At 56.5% G+C, this 20,314-nt stretch overlaps 1 protein-coding gene across 5 annotated transcripts in view; it reads right to left on the bottom strand.

The window, feature by feature from the left end:
• Positions 1 to 807: 807 nt before the first annotated feature.
• Positions 808 to 20,314, bottom strand: part of DHRS3 (dehydrogenase/reductase 3) — a 38,608-nt gene continuing 19,101 nt past the window's right edge. For 4 of the 5 annotated variants that reach the window (XM_081145116.1, XM_081145118.1, XM_081145115.1 and 1 more), the window contains exons 2-6: positions 8,531 to 8,674; positions 7,759 to 7,878; positions 7,173 to 7,411; positions 3,591 to 3,716; positions 808 to 1,338 (exon numbers count right to left, since the gene is read on the bottom strand). In XM_081145116.1, the coding sequence (XP_081001242.1) occupies positions 1,254 to 1,338; positions 3,591 to 3,716; positions 7,173 to 7,411; positions 7,759 to 7,878; positions 8,531 to 8,674 (714 nt within the window). In that variant the 3' untranslated portion in view covers positions 808 to 1,253. The remainder of the gene's footprint in view (positions 1,339 to 3,590; positions 3,717 to 7,172; positions 7,412 to 7,758; positions 7,879 to 8,530; positions 8,675 to 20,314) is intronic. The other variant, XM_081145119.1, reaches the window with a different exon arrangement.

Below are 20,314 nucleotides of genomic sequence, written 5' to 3'. Positions count from 1 at the left end.
TTCTAATGCGAGTGGTGCACACGGGCAGGCTTTATGCGCCCCTCAGGAAGTTCCTCCTCGAATTTGTGGCCGGTGGCCTTCTCCTCACTGCCTGCCCCCTCCCTGGACCCCTCTATCCTTACAAGAGCTGTGTAGACGGAGGCTGCTTAGGTGAGATTCCATCGCCACCTGTCCCCTGCGCCCAAGGTCAGGTTTATTAAGCTGCTGCAGGAGAGGCATACACACGCCAGAGGAATCAGGGGCCATCCCCTGGGCTGTAATTTTTCCCACCGACTGGGCCGTGTCAATCCCTCTGCCGCTCCAGACCTCCCCCCTTTGTTAGTTCACTTCTATCCCCTGCAATCCAGTCTGGCGCAGGGCCCAGAGCACCCCCCTAGCACTGGCCTTTGGTGCTGGTGGTCTTCACAGTTGTGGCTTTTCAGCAACATTGCCCTCCTAGCACCCAGGACATGCCAGGTAGACACTGGTGCTCCACAGAAACTGGTTCTGCTCTCCCGAGCTGGTGGCTTCGTGGCTGGTGGGGCTGTGGCAGGGCAGAGGGCCGCTGTCTGCAGCCCAGTTCAAGGCTACTCAGGGAAGCAGGTGGGGAGGCAAAGTGCCCCCTAACCCATGGCTGCTGGGAGGGGCCTGGCAGAGTCGGTGAGGACCATGTGTACCCAGGCCTGGGCTCTGCTCTGCCCCCTGCACACTCATTTCATTCCTGCCAGCTGGGGACCCCACACAGACCAGCTCTCTCTCAAAGGATGGGGTTTTTGTGGTTGGGACTGGTCCCCTCCCTACTGCCCACCAAGGACCAGGGGCCAAGGATGTCAATAAAGGAACTCGCAAAAGCCATCGCTCTTTATTTTTCATTCCTGCCGTTCAACCAGTTTGCAGAAGCTGAGGATGAGTGGATTTTGGAGGCAAAGGAGGAACATCTGGGCACAGACCCTCCCAAAATAGTCTTTGTGCACTGCTGAGGCTGGTTAGACTTGAGAAGCAATTTAACAATAAACTCTACGGAATTAGAAATGTACAAAAGTGTCAAGGTGGCCGCTGGCTGGTTTCTTGCCTCCCCATGGGGGTCAGAGTTACACCCATCAGTCCTGTGCAAAGGTCCTGGGGCTGGCCCGGGGGGAGGGGGCAGCTGGATTCTTCCCCGGGAGAGGAGCAGTCCTGCTCACCCAGCAGAAGTGTGCCAAGGGGCAGGCACATGGGCGTGTGCCCAGCTGCCGTGGCCCCTGCAGGCTTTCAAGCGTGTCCACATCCTGCCGTTATGTCCGCCCTTTGAAAGTGTTCATGCAGGTATAGGTTCCTGAGAATCTGTGGATCTCCTCAAGGGCAGCCTGTGGGAGGATGCTGGGGTGGCCAGAGACAAGAAAAAAGATGGTCAGTGGGTGGGGGACCAGCAACTGGGTCACTAGTGGCCACACAAGATGGTGTAGTACAGAGATGCCTACAAACTCTCCCCACCCCTCTCACAAGCCCCCAAGCCACCCCCGCCCACCCGTCCATGGAGGAAAGACTTTCAAATAAGTGGATAAATGGCTGTTTACAAGGCAAAGGGTGGGCGGTAGAAATAAACTTTCAGGGCCACATTCTTTGCATTTTAGGGCCCATAGTTATCTCAGAGAGCAGTGAACTCCAAATGCCACTTATTCCACAAATAATTACTGTGTGGGGATGAGGGCTTGTGTACTGGGTGACCCTCCTCCAGGGAAACTCCTCACACTCACGCCCAGACTCTCCTGGGCTCCCCATAGTCCAGCGCTTCCCCAACAAGTCCTGGTACTGTCCTCGCTGTCAAGCCCATGGGGGACCTTGTGGCGACATTTCACCTCTGATTCTGGTCCCTAGCACAGGGCTGGCATGAGAGGGCCTCAGTCCATTTGTTGAATCAAATTGAAGGGCCTGGCCCACTTTGGTGCAAGATGGGAAAGGCCCCCTTCCAGTAAGAGCAATCTGGAAGGCTTCCCGGAGGTGGTGGCAATGGAGCTGAGCCCGTAAAGATTTCTCTTGCGGAAAGTGAAGAGGGGGTGTAGTCCAGGGAGTGGGGAGGAGGGTGGCCTCTGCTTCCTGTGGGAAAGTAGCCCGGGATAGAAGTGAAAAGGTAGGCTGGGGGCTTAGGGTGAGGGCACTGAGACATTCTAGACAAACAAGCTTTTCTCTAGAATTTCTGAAAGACTCCTAACAAGCTCCCTGTGGGGAAGGTGGCAGCCTGGCTTTGATAAAGACCTGAGTCCCTGCTCATGGAGCAAGCCCAGGAGCATCTCAGAGCAAGAGTCAGCATCGACTGAGGGAGACTGCGGCATGGCCCCAATGCCCTCAGGTGTCCCCAGCCCGTCCCCTGCCCTGTGTCTCTGAAAGGGCTTTGAGTTTGAGGAGAAAGGACTGATGGACACATCCCCTCCATTACGAGGTTTCTGTGCCTGCAGTGGGAGCCCACGGGACACACAGCCAGAGGGAACCTGGCTTCCTGGGAGTTGGTATCTAGTAGAGGCTTGGGGGCTTCACTTTCTGAAAAGGCCTCCAGGTCAGAGGGGTGCGGCCAGCAGGGCCAGGGGGCTGGAGGTGGCGGGGTAGCCGGGGGAGCCAGGAGCCCATGGCCCATGAACACTGCTCAGGTGGGATGGACTGGCCCTTCAGTATGGGACTCCGGTGGAAGGGTTTGCTGCCCAAAGTCTGGAAAGTTCTAGGGAATGTAATGCTGGCCAAATTCTGGAGGAGGCCGTCTCCTCTACTCAGCCCACCTCCCCAGGTGGTCTGCCTGCCCTGGCGAACCCACCTGACCAGCTCTGGGACATCTCTGTGAATCCCCAGCCCTTGGCATCGAAAGCTCTGTCTTCCCATTAGATTAAACTCCCTGAAAGCCGGGGCCAACGATTAGTCTCAGAACAGTGGTCCTCAACGTGTGGCCCGGGACCCCTTGGGGGTACTTGAGGTCTCCTCGGGGGTCTGCAAGCTCCAACTGCTTTATACTACTACTCAGATGTGATTTGCCTCTTCACTCCTCCTCCCACGAACGTACAGCTGGGTTTTCCGGAGGCTACGTGACACGTGACATCGCAACGGATTAAAATCAGAAGCAGAGAGAAGGGTCCAGTTGTCTCCAATTATGTGAGACAATAAAGAGCTTTGCGAAAACGCGAAACAGCGCCATCTTCTCACTATATCCATTTTTCTTGTTTGAAAGTTTACTCACTTTTCATAAGAAATCGTTTACGGTAACATGGAATGAGGTTTTTTTATTGTTATTTCTAAGTGAATAAATGCCGTAAATATAAGCAAATGTATGAATCTGGTAGCCCTTTTCCTCAGTTTCCATTTCTAATACAGTAAGCGGCAATAGATACAGGTAAACGAAAGCTCTTTGGGGGCCTCAATAACTTTCAAGATTGTAAAGGGGTCCCGAGACCAGCAAGTTTGAGAGCTGCTGCCCAAATTAAGGACAGGATGCCCCTGGCACACGAGCCACCTCCCCTCGTCTCTGCGCCCACAGCAGACGGGACTGGGCGATCGCATGTGTGCTTTCTCCTGCCTGGGGCCCACCCCCGCCTGGGTCAGTGGTGGGCAGGAGCCCGGCCTGGAGCTTGCCCCGGCCCCATCTGTACCTTTTCAAGATAACCAGGGCGTGCATGGTCCAGGGGAGCAGGAGCAGGGCCCGGTTCAGCTGCACGGCCTCCACTGTCCTCCGGGCCACCGTCTCGGGCTTCAGCGGGGGGAAGAGATTGGGGAACCTGCGTGCGAAGAGACACAGTGGGTTTCTCCCGAAGAAGCAGGTGCTGCTGCTCCAACCCTGTGGCCTACGGGGCTGGGCCATCCCTGCAGCGTCTCCTTGAGAAGACCTGCCATCGGGAGACTTGAGACGTGTTCGGAATCTCTGCCACCCCCAAATGTGCCAGATCCTCACTCCCTCACCCGCCCACTGAGTCTCCCTTTGAGAAGCAGCGACTTGCAGCCCAGCCACCAGGGCCCCAACCCTCCCGGGCTCCCCGTGCTCTCTAGAGCCCTGCTCATGCCTCGTGAGGGGTGGGGGGCTGCCTGCCGCCTGGCCCCCTCCCTTCCCTTCTCTGCTCCAACAGTCCTGGCCGATCCTTTGGTCCCTGTCACTTAAGTTCTTGCCCGTCTCAGGGTCTTTAACCAGCCGTCCCATCAGCCTGGCTCTGTCTTCCTCAGGGAGTCATCTCAACACGTCTCCAGTGGCCTTGCATGTTTGTTTCCTTGTGAATGGCCTGTCTCCCCCATCAGACCATGCGCCCCAAAAGGGCAGAGGTCTGCTGGGTCTTGCTCCGTGTTGTATCCCCCATGTGCTGTGTCCGGCACATAACAGGTGCTCAAGAAATGCTTGCTGAACAAATGAACACTTATCCTGTCTGGAGGCAGCAGGTTCCCTCATGCATCGATTTATTGATTCATCGAAACATATACAGATACTTTCCGTGGGGCTGTTCCGTGGGACAAATAAATGATTAAATCAGCAAACATCAGGGGCTTCTGTGCCTATTCTCAGGCATCTGACCTGAGACCCATATACTGACGATGCTCCCTGGATGCCAGGCCTGTGCCAGGTGCTCACCCGGAATCAGTCACTCCGACTCACAGAGAAGGAAACTGAGGCTCTGGGCAGTGGGTGAGGGGATGAGGGATCCCAGCCTGGCCTGCACAGCGCCCCAGGCTCTGCCCCGCCCTCACTCACTGCCCGTCTCGCCCCTCGGGCCTGTAGGCGCAGAGCTGATGCCGCTGGCTCCGACCTCAATCCCACAAAGGCTTGTGAGCTGCTCTGGCACCAGAAGGATTAAGACTGATGAGTCACCTGGGTCTGATGTCACCCAAAGCAAAGGGCAACTCCTGGGCCCCCCACGCTGACTCGGTTGGCCTCCGCCGGAGAGCCCCGGATCTCATCCCCGCCCTGGGCTTCCTCGCTGTCACCATGTGCTGCTAAGATCCCACACCCTGCTGTCTGGAAGGCCAGCTGCCAGGGTCCTGCAGAGGTGAGCGTGTTGAGGCAGCTCACTGGGGTTGGAGCCCTACAGACACAGCGGACAGTCTGCCTTTCCAGTCCTTCCCCGGGCCAGTGCTGCTACTGGGGGAAGGGAGGACATGATACAGACCCAGCTCCAGGGTCCCGGAGGCCCTTCCTGGCAGGACTCCCGCAGGAGGACCTGAGAGATGCCCCGTTCACATCTGCTGGAGAAACTGTCTCCTTTCTCTCCACGGGTGGGATGAGTACACAGGGAACCAGCAGAGCTATTAACTCCCAAGGAGGGAGCACAACTCTGGGAGAAGCATGCTCGGCAACGTCATCTGTGTGGCCTTGGGCAAGTCACTTAGCGTCTCTGAGCCTCAGTTCCCTCATCTGTGAAATGGGGATGCAAGCCGAGCTCTCTGGTAGGGAGCGTGCAGGAGGCAGCTGATCGATGACTCTCTCTCATCACTGACGTTTCTATCTCTCTGTCCCCCTCTCCTTTCCTCTCTCTGAAATCAATAAAGACATATTTTAAAAAATAATAAAAAAGCAATAAAAGCAACCTCTCCCTCTCTTAAAAACAAAAAGCGTCTGGTGTGTCTGGAACACAGATCAATCAATAGCAGTTAACAAATAACAGCACCCACCTATATGCCACCGCAGCCAGGAAACCCATCGGTTTTGTCCTAAACATCTGTCTGCCACCCTCCACCCTGGGGAGCTGCTAAGCCTGGCTGGGGAGGAAGCCAATGATTTCCTTTTTTTATTTTTTCGGGAAATGGGATTTGACAAGGCGCTAGTCAACACCAAGCACCCTCTACGACTCTTCTCCCAAGTCCGCCGGCTGACCTGCCCAACAGGTAACTAACCTTCACCTAGAGCTTACAGCCAGCGATTCACACACAGGAGCATCCAACCCATGAAGTAGGGGGACTCTTATCAACCCCTTCTCATAGGTGAGGAAACTGAGGCACAGAGAAGAGCAGTGACTTGCCCAAGGTGACACAGAGCTGGGATTTGGCCCCAAGCAGTTTGGGCCCACACATGGAATGACTGTGGAAAATGACCTGCCCAAAACCTTGAATTTCCTTCCTGGGGGAAAGGAGAGGAAACTGGTGGACTGCAAACTAGACAGAAGGCAAGGTCTGCAAATGCCCTGCCCACTTCTGTGCCCAGGGTGCCAATGAAAACTGTGACTGCCCCTGCTGCATTTCCACCCAATAGGCACTTACTGTGCGCTTCCTGTAGGCCCAGGTGAAAAGAAACCAAACCAAGACCTCTTGGGGGAAAAATCCAACGCAGAACATTAACAGTCACTAATCCAGCCCCATCTGCATTCAGCATCTGAGGTCATCTGCACGCAAGTCGGGTGGGAATGCACACTTCTGTGACACTGAAGGTGGGGCCGGCCGGGAGGATTCATAGCAGAGGCATTTAGCAAGATGCTTATTGTTGGTAAAAACGGTAAGAGCCATGGTTCGTTACTGAACATTGAGTGTGCCCCAGGCTCTGCTCTGTTGCTTTTAATTCTCCCAATAATCCTACGAAGGAAATACTGTTCCCACAGTTTTACAGGGGAACGAAGTAAAGCTCGGAGGCAATGAGACTGGCTCAGGTTCTCACAGCCGGACAGCAGCAGAGGTGTGATCCCCAAACCCACACTCAGTCATCACCTCGAAGGGGCGCTGAGTGGCTCCCTCCCGGCGCCCACTCCACCAACGCCTATAATTTGCATACAATAAAAGGCACCGACCTGAAGTGTACAGTGTGATTAATTTTTACCTATGTAACCACCGCCCAGATCAAGAAGAGAAAACATCTCTAAAAGCCTAGAAAGTTCCCCTGTGCTCCCCGGCAGGCTCTATCACACCCCCAGGCCCCCAGGCGTGGCCCCCGTTCTGACTTCTGTCACCACGGCCCCGTTCTGCCTGCTCTAGAACTTCTTCCAGGTAGAATCGCACAGAATGCACTCTTGTCTCCGGCTTCTTTTGCTCAACATAATACTCCTGTGAGCCATCCTCGCGGCTCGGGGACCTGCACTCCGTTCTCTTTTTAAGTGGGTGGCCCTCCACTGCTTGCATCGGCGCCCTGTAACAGCGCCCCGGCCTGAGAAGCAGGGCCCTGAACCCCCCCCCCCCGTGTCCCCCTGTCCTGCAGATGGAGACTCAGGTACCAGACCTCAAAGCCTGCTGGCGGGACCCGGCTGGGGGGGGGCCCGCTCACTGACCTGACCCTCATGCCCTGGAACATCTCGGTGCTGGTGTGGAAGGGGAGCACGGTGGTGGCGCTGACGCCCGGACAGTCCAGCAGCCCCAGCGTCAGGCTCTCCATGAAGGCGAAGGCCGAGGCTTTGGAGGTGCAGTAGTCGATGGCCCCGGGGATGGCCGACAGCGCCAGCACCGAGTTGAGGCACACGATGTGGCCGTTCTGCAGCTCCAGCATGCGCGGCAGGAAGGCCTTGGTGGTCTGAGCGGGGCGGGCGGGGTCAGTGGAGCAGCCGTACCTCCCAGTCCCTCCGCCCCCTCCCAGGAGGAACAGGCCACCCCGCACACCCGCCCCGCCCCGATGGCGGAGCCGTCCGGGGCGGGAGGGCCGAGGGCTGCCTGCCCTGCATGCACATATCCGGGCGTCCAGGCGCCTCCTGGGGCTGACCGTGCCTCATGTCCGGCCACCTTGTCCTTGGCCATCCCCCCGGCCTGAGCCCAAGCCCTGGTGGGCCTCTCCTGCCTCTGTTAAGGCCCCCAGGCTCCCTGGAGGGAAGGAACATGTCACTGTGACGCCCGGGGCTGGGGCTGGCGCAGAGCGGTCCTTACCCAGAACTGGCCCAGGGTGTTGACGTGCTGGGACTTGAGGAGGGCGTCGTCATCGCTGTCCATGAGGCTCTTCCCGTGGACCACGGCTGCGTTGTTCACAAGGATGGTGATGTCCCCCACCTGCGGTGAGAGGGGCCGCAGGTTCCGCTAGGGCAGCCCAGGGGCCTGGCCCCATCCCTCCCCGGGCGTGTGACCCTGGGCAGCCACATGGCCATTCTGAGCACCGGCCTTGACTTGTGAGATGGAGCTCATGACCAGAGTTTTCCTGAGGATTAGGAATAATTTGTGCCGCATAATATACCCAGCATAGAGCCCATTTACCATAAGTGAGGTTATTGTTACTTAAAAATTAACATTTGCCATGTGCCAGATACTAAATGGGGTGGTTTTGGCTCTCTTGGAGCTCACTGGTACACTCAGGGGAAAGAGATGGCTGGAGTCAGCAGAGGATTTTCCCAGAGGGCAGCAGGACATTTGTCCCCCAAGGTCCAGGACAGAAACTCACAAGGTCTAAATTCCAAAGGGGACAAGAGAGGACTACTCCTGTCATATGATCAACCCATACCCCTAGCCCCTTCCCCTGCAACACACACATGCATGCGCATCCATGCACACACATGGGGCCAGCTTCGTGGGAGTCCCCGGAGATGCCCTGGAAGCAGCCATCCTGCCGTCGCAATGCTGCGTCCCAGGCCACAGGGGAACGTTCTCCTTGGCGAGCGCTCTCTGCGTCCCGCTGAGCTGAGGACAACCCTCCCAGGCTATTTATTACCTTCTCCCGGACAGCTTTGGCCGTCTGGTACACCTCCTCCCGGTTGCCCACGTCGCAGATGAAGTAGTGGCACTCGGTGCCCATCTGCCGAATCTCCTCGGTCGTCTCCTTCAGGCATTTCTCAGTCCGGCCCCAGAGGACAATCTGTAAAGCGAAGATAACAGACAGAACAGGGAGTCACTAAGCAAGCCGTCGAGACTCAGTGACCGCCACCAGAAATTCAGTATGTAACGCCATCTGCCCGAGGACCGGCCTCCCTGAGTCCCTCCGAGGAGAGCACAGGAAGTAAACTAACGCGATGACCTTTTTAAAGGATCCAGCCGGCTCTGAAGCGCGCGGGTAGGTTCTGAGCCCATTTCTGACCTCGACCCGTTGACGTGTTATTTTCAAGCCCCAGACATTCCTCCCAGCCGGTCCCCTCCTGCCAGCCCAGTTCCAGTCACCCTACACAGTTAGAAGCAATAGCAGCGCTCTCTCTGCAGAATGTTCTAGAATGTCCTCAGCTGGGAACAAACTGGCCTTCCCAGCAGGTAGGTCTGGAGCCAGGTTCATGAGCCAGCAGCGAGATCGCACCGGGAGGTTCCGGCCACGAGGCGCCTGGGCCAAGCCGAGCCGTCACCTGGCTGTGGTCACACTTGGTCACACTCGGAAGGAGGGCCAGGAACAGAGGCAGCCAGGCTCCCGCTGAGAAGGAAACGGCCTCCCCACCCCCACCGGGACTCATCATGCCAGGAGGTGACCCCGGGAGGACCAGAAAATGGATTTGTAAAGGGGTTGGACGAATTTACGAACGGCCGGCCACAAAGGCTCAGCAGAGGGGCCTGGCTGTTTCTCAGCCTTGACCTGAGCGAGGACACACCTCCCACAACCTGTGCTCGGGTCCGAGAGGCCCCTGTGGTGAAAGGGTCGCGGGCAGGGGGACTGAGCCCTAAGACGCAGCTTCATCAGCACAGACGGAGGAAAGGCCGGGGCTGGGGACAGTCGGAGAAAGGAAGGCTCCTTGGGGATTAGTTTAACCGTTTCTATTTTTGTTTCTTCCCTTGCATTTTAAAATTATCGACGAAACGCGCCCTTTAAAGATAAAGCCCAACGTGCAAACCCCAATGGGTGAAGCCAGCACAAGGACTCCAGTGCACGCCCGAGCCCGCAGTTTCTTACTCTAAACGCAACTGGAGGGGGGGGGGGCGTGTCGGGAAGGCGGGTACTTTCAAGTGGGGGCTACAGACGGAGCGCCAGTCACGTCGGACCAGAGCCCAGTGGATTTCTGTACGATGCTTTGCGACACAGGATAAAGAAAAGTCACACCGATAAGCAGCTGCCGGTAGGGACAGTTTATCAGCTGTTTACCTTGAAATCTCAGAACTTCCACTTGAGCAAAAAGGGTCTGGAATAGGTGTCGCTGGGGGACACACAAAGGGGCTGTTGGTCTCCAATGAATTTGATTTTTTTAAAAATATATATATCTTTATTGATTTCAAAAAGAGGGAGAGAGATAGAAACATCAATGATGAGAGAGTCATGGATCGGCTGCCTCCTGCACGCCCCCGACTGGGGATCGAGCCCGCAACCCAGGCATGTGCCCTGACAGGGAATTGAACCCCGATCGCCTGGATCCTAGGCTGACGTTCAACCGTGGAGCCACGCCCGGCTGGGCTTGATTTTTTTATTAGGGTTTTTAAAACTTTTGAAATAGTTTTTAAAAGAAAATAAAAGTGTTTTCTCAACCGCTAAAACATCTTTGGGAAAGCCCAGTTTGAAAACCCAACCTTGTCCAACCACTTTAATTAAAGACTTTAAATAAAGTCTTCTTTTTTTCATTTATTGATTTTACAGAGAGAAACGAAAGGAGAGAGAGAGGAAGGGAGAGAGATCTCCTGTTCCACTTACTTATGCCTTCATTGGTTGACTCCTGTATATGCCCTGACGGGATCGGCCCCGGGACCCTGGAGTATCAGGACGACACTCTAACCAACTGAGTAACCCGGCCAGGGCTTAACTGAGGTCTTGGCACACAGGACGGGATTGTGAGGGAGGACTCCAGCGGTGGCTCTCCTCAACCCAAAAGTCCATCAAGGACAAACGGACTGCAATTAGACAGGCTCCAAGGGACACTTTTTTGTCTGTTGAACTAAAAGCAACCGTAGCATGTGCTCCTCCAGGAGAGGCTGGGGAGAGTCCCTTCCTGGAGATCAGACACAAACTTCTGTTCTAGGAAGGCAGTTGGGTGTCGGCATGCTCCACTCCACCAGACTCGCCCTCGCCTCATAGTCACGTCACCCAAGTCTCCTTCCATCCTTCCTTGTCACCCCATCTGTCCATCCATCCATCCATCCACCATCCATCATCCATCATCCATCCATCCTTCTACGCACCCCGCCATCCATCCATCCATCCATCCATCCATCCATCCATCCATCCATCCATCTTCTGAGTATGTCCGAGTGAGCTGAAGGTAATCCTTGGCCTCCATTCTCCTGCTCTGGTCCCTGCCTAACCTCATCGCACCTCCAGCTCATATGGGAAACAGGACCCTGGGGCTTGCATGGTGCCCTAGGGTGTGGTGATGCAGGGAGAGGTGCCTCTGGGGACTCTGAGGATTTCTGGACAAGTTGACAGAGAGGGGAAGCTTAAAGTGGGGGACTTGTTGGAAGGTGCAGGGGTCCAGATGCCTGGAAGCACAGTGGTCACCTCAGAGGGTCTGGGGCAGCAGCCCAGTGCCCTTCATTCTGGGAACCCTATTTGTTCTCAGCACAAAGCAGTGTGCATGGGGTTCCAGCAAAAAGGGCACCGAGCACCCAGAGGCTGCTGGGCCAGATGAACTCTTCCTGGACCCCCAGTTCTCAGGTATGGCAAGAAGGGGAGGGTCTAATGCCCAGTGTGGTCTGTCCAGGGAACTGGCAGTCAGGGGCCCTGGGATGCCAGCCGTGTCCACATGACTAGAGAGAAAAGCTGGAGATGCGCACAGGGCTGGGGTAAGGGAGGTGCAGTGAAGGCTGTGCCCCAAGCCTTCCATGGGTGGGGATGCCTCCAGGGGGGCAGGCCTGAGGCTTGGCCATTTCCCTTCGAGGTTCTGTGGAGGACCCCCTGGTGGCTGGGGGACTGGCCTCCTCCTGCCTGTGCTCAGAGCCCCACTTCTCCCCAGGCTCTGTGACAGCTTTGCTTTCTGCCCCCCCACCCCAACCCTACTGGGCTGGGAGCCCCAAGGCCCTTGGTTCTGGATTGTTTGTTTTCGCTTCCTCATGCCCAGTACAGCCCGTGTTGTTTGTTGAGTGAATGAATGAATGTTCAGGATTCCAGGTGGGATGGGATGGGGTGGGATGTGGTTAAACGGCTTCTGTGAGGCTGAGACTGTCCCATCTTTCTTGACTGAGTCCTTTAGGGTCTCAGAACCCTCCACACAGAGTCTACTTAGACCCGGAGCCAGCAGGACCCGGGATTTTCCCAGAGCCGCAAAACCACCTGGGGCTGAGCTTCGAGGTCAGGAGCCAGGTCACAGGCTGGACCCTTGAAGCGGGGCACGGGGTTCATCTCAGATGAAAACAAGGTTCAGAGGGGTATGTATGTGCCTCACCATGTGTCCCTAGGTGTGTGTGTCTGTATGTGTCTCCGTGTCTCTGTGTCTCTCTGTATCCGTGAGTGTGTGTGTGTGTGTGTGCAGCCTTTCACACCTCTCTGCATTTCCTCAGGCCCTTGGTGGATGCTCAGTCCCCGAGAGCCATACTGGGCATGTCCCCGTCTTAGGCCCCAGGTGCATCTCCATGGCGATGGCATGGTCAGTGGCTGGTCCACTGGGGGTAGGTGAGGGAGAGAGGTGAGTGGAGAAAATGGCTTGGGCAGCTGTAGCCACCGTCTCTTCCTGGCCTCTCTTCTTCCTCCAGTCCTCTGCCCAGGCCCCTCTGGGGACCCAGAATCATGGATCAGGAAACTGGCTGGTACAGCTCAGCAGGCCCACCAGGTGGCCCCTGCCCAGAGTCAACCTGGTGTTGACCCTGGACAGCTGGCAGGAGAGGAGGCCCACTCAGTGCCAGATGCGGGCAAGGACCAGGGGGCAGGAGGCGGGGGTCTCAGAGGATTGTGGGGGAGGCAGGCTGGGGAGGGGGCAGATTTATGAGCCCTTGGAACCCAATACGGCCTCCTCTTAATTAACTCCCACAACAGGGAGCAGCTGGGGAGGGTCAGTGGCCCAGGATTTACTCTTAAGCTGGGTTTATAAAATAAGGGCTCAGGGTAGCTCAACACCTCCTGGCCTCCCCTCCCCTCTGGGGCAAGCAGTTAGCTTCTGTCCTGCGCCTGTGACTGGCAAGGAGGAGGTAAGAGGACAAAGACCTGTGGCCTCCTGGGGGTGATGGGCCCACACTGGCCACGGCCAGAGCCTCCTAGCAAAGGCCTGGTTCTTGCCCTTCCCCCCTGGAGCCACCCGCCCAGAGGTGAGGGCAGCTGGGACCCTGCACAGCCCCGAAGTCGAAGGCCGTCATTGCCCACTTTCTATAGGATATAAAGGCCCTAAGCCACACTCAGTGGGTGGCGGAGGCAGGATTCAAACCCAGAGTCTTTGTCTTCCACACAAGCACCCCTGAACCTCGAGGCACAGTGGGTGTTCTGAGCTGTGAGACTTCTGACCCAACTGTCCCGTGTCCTCACACCGGCGCTCACTCCCACCCCGTCCTTCTCGAGCTCTGTCTCGCTCTCCTTTCATGATGACTTTCTGTCTGCTCGCCAGGACCACTGGGAGGACCAGCTCTGGGCCGGGCACCGGGCCTGGTGCTGGGGAGCCAGCAGAGAACAAGAGACATGGTCCCTGTCCCCGGGAGCCCCCTGTCTCCGGAAGCCCACGTTCTGGTGGAGGGAGACCCAAAGGAAGGAGAGAACCGTCGAGGATAAATTACCAGGAGCTGGATAAAGAATAAGCGGGGAGCCCGGCCGGGCGTGGCTCAGCGGTTGAGGGTCAACCTAGGATCCAGGCGATCAGGGTTTGATTCCCGGTCAGGGCACATGCCCGGGTTGTGGGCTCAACCAATGACTCTCATCATTGATGTTTCTATCTCTCTCTCTCCCTCTCCGTTCCTCTCTCTGAAATCAATAAAGATATATTTAAAAAGAAAAAAAAAAAAAAGAATAAGCAGGGAACTTGGCTTAAATCGGGGGCGGGCGGGGGGGTTGTTATATTACGTCTTTGTATAAAAAGGAAACTGCAGCTCAGAGAGGCTAGGCAACTTGTCTGAGGTCACACAGCAACTGAGTGACAGAGCTGGGATTGAAACAGATGTTTCACCATTGTTCCCTCTCCCAGTAGGAGAGCCATTTCCTGTTTTAGGTCTCTTGGGGATTAAGGTCTGTGGGGATTAAGCTCAGAAGCTGACGCCCACTGAGCTCAGTAAGTGCTCTCATTACTATTTCCCATGGGGAAGAAGAGCTGGGAAAATCGCAGCTCAGCCTCCCAATGTACCCTCCTCTGCAGCCATTAGAACATGAGTGTTTGTTACATGGGAAAGAGCTCAGAGATTTAACATCAGGGAAAAGGCGCGGTGTTACCCATATGGGATGCTCTCAATTCTAACAACTCAGCAGGTTCATGGAGGTCACCAGGCTGCACAGGAACAGGGCCTGGCTCGGGGTGGGATCAGGGCCGCCTGTCGTTTGCTTCCTAGGCTCTCCCTGCAGATCAGTCCCCAAATACATGTTTTCATTACGGGTAACTCCGCGGTGCAAGTCCAACCTTTGCTGCTCCCCAGTCCTTGGCAGTCCCTGTCCAGGGCTCGCATCCATTGTCTGTTTGCATCTCTCGCCCATTGCTGAGTGAATGAGTGAGGGAGCATGCTGGGCTCCGGGCTACACTCACTCCTTACACAGTGCCCTTGGCCCTATGTGTGCCGTCACCCTCATTTTCATTCTACACCCTGTCTCTTAGAAGGCAGGGACTAAATCTCACCCACTATGGGTTCCCCATGACCTTACTGGGTGCCCAGCACAGACTGTTTGTCTCTGCTTCAAATGCCAAGTATGCTTGCAGACTCCTATCCACCCTGCAGAACCCTGCCTGAATGCCCCTTCAGTTCTGAAGCTTCTCTGGCTGCTCCTTCTATCCTCCCTACAACACGACACCATGGCTAACATCTATGGAGTACTTGCTGTGGGTCAGGAACTGTGCTGAGTACATCCATGTGTTTTCTTCTTTCATCCTCACAATCCCATGTGGGTATGGGTACTCTCTCCATTTTATGGGTGAGGCTCAAATAGATACAATGGCTTGCCCAAGGGGATACCGCTCAGAATTAGCAGAGCAGTGTAACTCAGAATTCACGCTCCGGACCATGAACCCTAACCCTGGTTCGTACCTCTGCTAAGCACAGATGCCAGGGTGCTGGGCCTGTTTCCACGAGGTGCTCCAGGGAGTCCTACTCATCCCGTAACCTCGGCACCCATCACAGGTCAGGCACAGAGTAGAGCCCAGTTAGTAGTCACGTGGCACTGGCCGTAGGAAGATTCTAGAAAAATCTGCAGGCCCTTCTCCACCCAGCCTTGCCTTCCTCGCCCAGGGGGGCTCACATAGATGCCTGGACTCGATGCTCATTGCTGGAGTTAGCTGCAGAGCACAGTTCCACCAGTGACATGCGCCGGGTGGTCTCTGGGCGGCTCCCAGGAGGAGCATCTGTTTATAATTGGCAGCTCTGGAAAGATCCAAGTCCCTGAGCAGGTCTTTGGCAGGCCAGCTCGCATCCCATGGGCCCCATGTTTTGGACCGGAGCGGTGCTGAGTTGGCTTCTCAGAAGGAAAGAAAATACCCACCAGAGACACACCCCCCAGACCGCGGCAGGGTGGGTGGGGGTGGGAAGGTCACAATGGGGAGGGTGCACAGCCCTTGTCCACCCAGCACCTCCAGCAGGAGGATGTTAATAAAAGTTGATTCTTGTGGCCAGATGAAAACGAGCAGTGAAAGTGAGTGTGTCAAGGCCGAGAGTTAGAACCGGGCGCCAGCGAGAAGGGGGCGAGTGGAGGTGTGTGTGTGGGCAGGTGACTCTAGAAACGTGGACACACATGCTCTTCGCAGGGACACGTGCAGTGTAAGCTAAATGCTGAGCTCTCCTCTCTTTCCCATCCCTGTCCATTTCCAAAGCGAGGCCCCAGTCTCGAGCAGAGTGGCCGGAACACGGGCCCAGGAGCCGGCTGCCTGGGCTCATTCGGTGACCTGCCACTTAGGACTCACAGGAGCTTGGAAAACCCACTCAGCTGCCCTATAAACTAATGTTATCAGAGCACCCCCTTTGAAGGATGGCTGGGAAGAGGAAAACAAAGGACATGATAAATGTTAGCTGCTATAATTATTATTATTGTTATTATTAACAACCCAGGAACAGAAATAGACCCCCTCCATGCTCACAGAGGATCCCCCACAAAACTGAGGTCATCAGGGTGACAGACGCTTAGACCACCCCACCCGGGCATCTGCTTCTAGACTCAGTTTTGACTGGGGGCAGAATCACAGACTCTTAGAGACCTCTCTGTGCCCATCCTTCCCCATGACTGAGGCCGGGAAGGTGGAGATCAGGGTCAGAACTGTCCGTGTCCGGCCTCGGAGCTGGCTACAGGTCACCCACTGAGAGGGTTTCTCAGTGGGAGAGGTTTTCACGCTGAGCTCGTGGGGGCGGGGGGGTTCCAGTGAGGACCCCTAGGGGCTGCTGAGGGCTGAGGGGCTTGGTAGAGAGGGTCTTGGCTCATCCCCTTTTTATTTATTTATTTTTTATTTATTTATTTATTTTTTTATATTTACTTTTTTTTTAAAAAATATATCTTTATTGATTTCAGAGAGAGGAAGGGGGAGGGAGAGAGAGAGATGGAAACATCAATGATGAGAGAGTCACTGATTGGCTACAGCCTGCAACCCGGGCATGTGCCCTGACCGGGAATCGAACCCTGATCGCCTGGATCCTAGGTCGATGCTCAACCACTGAGCCACGCCCCGCTGGGCTCATCCCCTTTAAAAATTTTTTTTTTATTGATTTTTAGAGAAAGTGGAATGGAGAGGGAGAGAGAAACACTGCTGTGAGAGCGGAACATCTATCAGCTGCCTCCTGCCCGCCCCCTGCCAGGGATCGAGGCCGAGACCTGGGCATGTGCCCTGACAGGGAATCTAACCAGCAACCCTGCGGCTCACGGGCGCACGAGAGGACCCCCAACCGAGCCACACCGGCCAGGGTGGAGCAGTGGTACTTCTACTAGGCTTCCAGAAATGTCATTTCTACAAAGAATCTGTTGCTAAAAAATAACGACGTTTGAATGCCACCCCTCTTCACCCACAGCACTCTCCTCTCCGGGACAGAAGTCCCTGTTTTGTCCTACGTCTCGCCTACGGGAGTGCGGCCTGTCACCTGCACGCGCACCCACAAGCCCACCAGCCCTTCTTCCGAAGACAGCCTTCCAGAATCGCCCACAGTGGCCGGTCCCCCCCGAGACATCTCCGGACTTCCTAATCCTTCCACCTTCCCTCCTGGGAGGCCCGTTGCCAAACTCTACCTGCCTCTGTCCGCCCTGCCCCCGGTGCAGCCGCAGGTTCACTGCTCGGGTCCCACCGCTGGCCCGCTGCCCCAGGGAGTCAGGGATGACAAACACGACTGGGCCCCTCTGTCGGGCTTCGGCGTGGCCTCCCCTTCCTGTCCCTGCACAGCCCAGCTGCCCACGCGGAAGGCGGGACTCTCCCATGTAGCCGGAGTGGCAGACATGCCCTGGCTTGGTCCCCGAGGAGCCTGCCGCCAACGTCCTGGAGACCGCTGGCTGCAGACAGGACTGTAACGAAGGTCCTGGACTTAGACCAGCCAGCGGTGTCCTCCTCCCACGGGGCCCTGACCACAGCCTGGACTGGACAGAGACTTCTTCCCGGCAACATCCAGCCTAGAACCCGCCCCTCGGGTGCCACAGGAATACCTTTAGCCCAACCTGTGCCCTCGGCCACCGTACTCCACCTACAGGGCAAGGCGTGCACCTCCCGGGGACCGAAGGACCGGCTGCCCTGCTCTGGGGTAGGGCATGGTCCTGCTGACCAAGTGTTTGCTGAATGGGTGACAGCGACGACCCTCACCCTGTTGTAAGGATCCCGGGTCCTCACAGGCTGACTGCGGAGGACTGGCAAGGACAGCAGGTGCCCAGCTCTTTCCCCCCCAGAGACTTCTACTGTCCCCCATGAACTGTTCCCTCCCATCCGACAACCTGCCCCGCCAGCCCGACCTCTGGAATCCGAAGCTGACCACTTCCCGCCTCCTCCGCGGCTGAGCTCTGGGCCCAGCCCCATCACCCCTCCCCTGGATCGCAGCAAAGGCCCGACGGGTCCCCCTTGCCCCACAGCCCCTGACCCTGCCTCAGCCTATTCTCAACACAGCGGCCAGAGATCGTTCTAGAACGTAATTGTGGCCGTGCTCACAACTCCCAACGGCACCCCATTTTACCCAGAGCGGAATCCACAGTGTTGACCAGGACCGCAGGCCTCCCACCATCTGCCTTCAGTTCATCGTTCATCCCCTCCCAGGGATGTCCCCTCCTGGCTCGCATACCCGCTCCCCCAGGGCCACTCCTCTCAGGGCCTTTGCACCAGCTCCGCTCGGTCCTCTCCCTCCAGGCAGCCCTCTCCCTGTGCCCTTTCCTCAGAGGTCTGCTCAAGTGTCTTTACTTGAGCGCTCTTCCTGTAAAATGCCTCCCACCCCCACAGACACTCGCTTCCCAACCCTGTCCTTGCCTTTCAAAAACATTGCCTTATTAGTAGACTTTATTCTCTTAGAAAAGTTCTAAGTCCACAGCAAAACTGAGTAGACGGTACAGAGATTTCCCACATAGCCCCGGTGGGTCCCCACACATGCACAGCATCCCCCACTGTCCACATGAGCACCAGAGGGTACAACTGACGGGCCTGCGCCGATGTCGTCACCCAAGCCCACACCTCACCCTGGCCACCCCTGGGGTTGCACGACCTGCGGGTGTGCACAGATGCCAATGCCAAGCATCCACGCTGCGGGGCCCACGGAGCAGGTTCCCCGCCTTGCAGCCCCGTGTTCCGCCTGCTCATCCCTCCCCGCAACCCGCCGCAGCCCCGGCCCTTTCACTGTCCCCGTAATGTGGCCTTTTCCAGAAGGCCATAGGGTTAGACTCGCGTGGCTTGTAGCCTTTCCAGGCCGGCTTCTTTCGCTCAGTAAAAAGCATTTACGTTTCCTCCGTGCCTTTTCACGGCTAGACAGCGCCCTTCTTCAGAGCACCGAGTGAAGACTTTCCCATTGTCTGGGCGTTCCAGTTTATTTAGCCGTTCCCCTACTGAAGGGCAACTGGGTGGCGAGGCGGGCAGTTATGAATAGAGCGGCTGTGCACTCGCGTGGGCACGCCCCTGCCTTGTTCGGCTCCTCCAGTAGCCGAGGCATACGCCTCCCTCTGCGACGGGCATCTCATGCCCCCAAGGACGGCGGGCACCCCCCTCAGGACCTAACGCCACGGCCACCTCCCAAGAGCAGGTGCTCACAAACCAAGTGTCATCACGTGGCTAAGTCTCCACCTCGTCCCTGGGTGTGATTCTTGAGACTCTTTCTGGTTCTGGGACCACTGGGAAGACCCTCCAGGGAAACTGTCTCAAAGGCTGGCTCTAGGGAGAGCAGAACAACTTCTCACTTCCAGCCAGGGGCTGATGTTTCTCTCCACAAACATTAACTGCCCACGAGACTGGCCCTAGGGCTCGGCCTCCTTCAGACTGCACTTGGCAAAATACAAAAATACGGGGGTGGAGAAACTCAGGTCGGAGTTCTTGGCTGAAGCCCCATGACCTCTGCCCCAGTTCCTGCATCTGAACCCCCAGTGGGAGAAGCCAGGTGAGCTTCAGGTAGGGGCGCCCAACAGGGGAGAGGAGAGCCAGCATTTACAGGCCACAGTACACATCCTCAGTAGTACCATCCTGAGAAATGGGACCCTAAGTCCAGCCCACGGGTAAGGCTCAGGCAGGCTGTAACTCACGCAGGCTGCCCTACTAGAAGTTTCAAAGCAACACTTGAACCTGGACCCCAAAGCTGAGCTCCTCCACTAGTCCCCATCATGCCTCGTTCGCTCACTCACTCACTCCCTCCCTCCTTCAAGCCACTGTTGGAGAAAATAAATCCATCCCACCCGCCTGGAGTTTGCTTTCTTGTGAGTATGTGGGAAGATGGGTGACAATAAGCACAGGAACAATTGACTTTATAACATAGAAAGGTGGCGAAAAGTGCGAGGAAGAAACAGGAAGCTGGGTAGGGGGTGGGAGCAGTACTCAGATGGGGGCAGGGACAGGCAAAGCCTCTGATAAAAGTAACATTAGGGCAGAGACTTGAGGGAAGTGAAGGAGGCAGCGATGCAGACATTCCAGGCCCAGGAAACAGCCAGTGCAAAGGCCCTGGGGTGGGAATGAGTTTGGTGTTGGGGGACAGAAAGGAAGCAAAGCAGCTGAGCCCAACAGAAGACAGGAGGTTGGGGGCTGTCGCCATGGGGGGTGGGGCATTGAATTCTACTCCCAGTAACGGGAAGCCCTTCAGAGGGTTGTGAACAGAGAAATAACAGCGTCTGACCTGCACTTTGGAACAAGTCTGGCTGCTGAGGTGGAGGTGTGGAGCAGGGGTGGGAGCCAGGGCCGTGGAGGGGGCCAGTTAGGAGCTGCTGTGTGGCAGGTGGCAGATGTGGTAGATGGAGGGGGCTGGGGCTGGGGCACTCGAGTGGAGGTGATGGTAAAGGAGAGACTCAGCATGGCTGTGGGGTGGGGCTGCCAGACAAAAAGGACCCCAAAGGGTG

This window comes from Miniopterus schreibersii, assembly GCF_964146895.1.
Source record: "Miniopterus schreibersii genome assembly, chromosome: 8".
Taxonomy (NCBI): Eukaryota; Metazoa; Chordata; class Mammalia; order Chiroptera; family Miniopteridae; genus Miniopterus; species Miniopterus schreibersii.
This window is presented reverse-complemented; position numbering and strand designations above follow the sequence as displayed.